This window comes from Prionailurus viverrinus, chromosome A1, assembly GCF_022837055.1.
Source record: "Prionailurus viverrinus isolate Anna chromosome A1, UM_Priviv_1.0, whole genome shotgun sequence".
Lineage (NCBI taxonomy): Eukaryota > Metazoa > Chordata > Mammalia > Carnivora > Felidae > Prionailurus > Prionailurus viverrinus.
In genome coordinates, this window is record NC_062561.1 from 175,825,703 (window position 1) to 175,827,790 (window position 2,088).

The 2,088-nt window shown below is 47.1% G+C and overlaps 1 protein-coding gene across 1 annotated transcript; it reads right to left on the reverse strand.

The window, feature by feature from the left end:
• Nucleotides 1-935: 935 nt before the first annotated feature.
• On the reverse strand, nt 936-1,592 carry LOC125164610 (NADH dehydrogenase [ubiquinone] 1 alpha subcomplex subunit 1-like). The gene is made up of 2 exons (XM_047857439.1): nt 1,515-1,592; nt 936-1,252 (listed from the first exon to the last, which is right to left on the reverse strand). Exons 1-2 carry the CDS (start codon nt 1,590-1,592, stop codon nt 998-1,000), a joined length of 333 nt encoding a protein of 110 aa, XP_047713395.1. The 3' UTR covers nt 936-997.
• Between the last annotated feature and the right edge of the window lie 496 nt (nt 1,593-2,088).

The window sequence follows — 2,088 nt, forward strand, 5'->3', positions numbered from 1 at the left end:
ACTTACGCCGTGCAAAGAAGCAATTCTCATTTTAGACTCAACGGCTCCGAAGGTCCTTTTCACCTGGCCTCCAACTCTTTGACCTCTGTAAGCCACTGGGGGGGGGGGGGGGGGAGTGATTCCAATACTTGGCCACTTAATGCTTCCATTGTTAATTCCAATGCTTAGCCACTGAATGCTTCCATTGTTAATTCCAATGCTTGGCCACTGAATGCTTCCATTGTTCTACCTTACTTTTAAAAAATCATCTTGATTGCCTGACTTTTTCTGCATTTTAGTCTAGGTTCTTTCTTAACCTGTTCAAGTGTGACATACTCTTTCTGGATTTGTTCAAATTATACGTTCAATTAGCGAGGCACCATATTAAATTGAGAACACCTCACTGGACACAGAGCACTCTTGGATTCTGCATCTTGGCAATTCATTGGTGTCTACGCCATTGACAGAGTTTTCTGAAAGAACAGACTTCCAAATGCGTCTCCTGACCGTTTTGAATCCACGAAAAATGTCTTCACCTCTTCGGCGCTGTCGCAGTTTTGCAAGTTTTACAGATTGGTTTTACAGAGCTTTGAAATGTAGATCAGCTCACGTCCTGAACGTATGTGTTGGCATCTCCGTTGGCCGTCAGGTTTCCATGAATATTTCGCGTTTATATAGGATCCTGGGTGTCTGGTGAGTTTCTAGTCGGGTTTCCTGGACACAGGATGTAGATGTACAGCTACATCTAGTCTCAGATCACATGCCACGTGTGTGGTCTGTAGGGGTGTCTGAGGCTGAGTCTTGTCTCCGTGTGTCGTGGGGAGTGGGTTACCATTTTGTCAAGTATTGTGTGTGCATTGTGCTGCCTTAAGCATTACCTCCTTTATTTTTTTTATTTTTTATTTTTGATTTTACTTTTTTGTTTTTATTATGTACTATATTGATACACCGCATAACCTTCTGGAAAGGGCAGATGAGCATAACCGAGTTATTCTTCATCGGTCAGGAAAAGGCTTCTTTAATCAATATTTTCCAAACCCTTTGACACATAGTAACGATTAACTCCAGAGATGCGCCCGTCTCTTTGCATCAAACTCCACTGATACTGATAATAGGCAACCCTTTTTTCCTTGCCCCTGTTACAGAACCTGTGGATGTGTGCAGTGGCTATGCCGGGGATGACCAAGCACACGGTCATGACGCTGATCCCGGGAAGAATCTCGAACCATATCGCGCTGCGGCTGCCAGGACCGAGCCCCTCCTTCCCGGCCCCCTAAAGGTGACCCCAAGCATTACCTCCTTTAAACCCGATCCCATGAGGTGGGAACTCTGAGTCTCCCCGCTTGGCTAGATCTGCCCACAGCGCGTGTATACTGTCTCAAGCAAACACATCCCAGCCTTCCACCTGCTGCCCCTCACACACATCCATGGGCACATGAGAGAAGTGAGCAGCGTGGTCCAGAGGTTATATCAGTGCCTGAGTGCATATCCTGGCTCTCCCGCTTACCGGGGAGACACGGGGCAAGGCGCTTCACCTCTCTATGCCTCAGTTTCCCCGTCTGGAAAACGGGGATCTGATAGTACAGTGGGTCCTCACGACTCATGAACTCCATACTTGCGGATTCAGCCACTGGCGTACAATGACCTGTGACCCCGAAATGAATACCTGCGGTGTTTCATGATCATTCACGAAGACTCATTCAGACAGGAGTTCCAGTGCTGTTGGCCGTGGGTTTAGTGTTGACGGATCAGCAACATATTCAATGAAATGTCTTTAAGCAGAGACACATGAAACAAGGTTATGTATTGACTGGTTGACAGAAATGTTGTGAGCAGAGGCTTACACGACCCTGACCTTGTGATTCCCCTGGGAGCAGTGGTTCAGAACTCATGAATTCGGAGTGTTGGTGGGGAATTTGTGGAACGAAACTGCCACGACTAACAAGAATGAACTGCGCTGGCCTCGCAGGGTGACAAGATTTGAGTAAACAAATGCCCACCAGGCTTGGAGCTATATGGCTGCCATACAGGAAGCATGGAGAAATGTTAGCTTCTACTCTTAGTTACCTGGAAAGGCCACCCTCATATTCACCACCTGGGCCTTCCTTC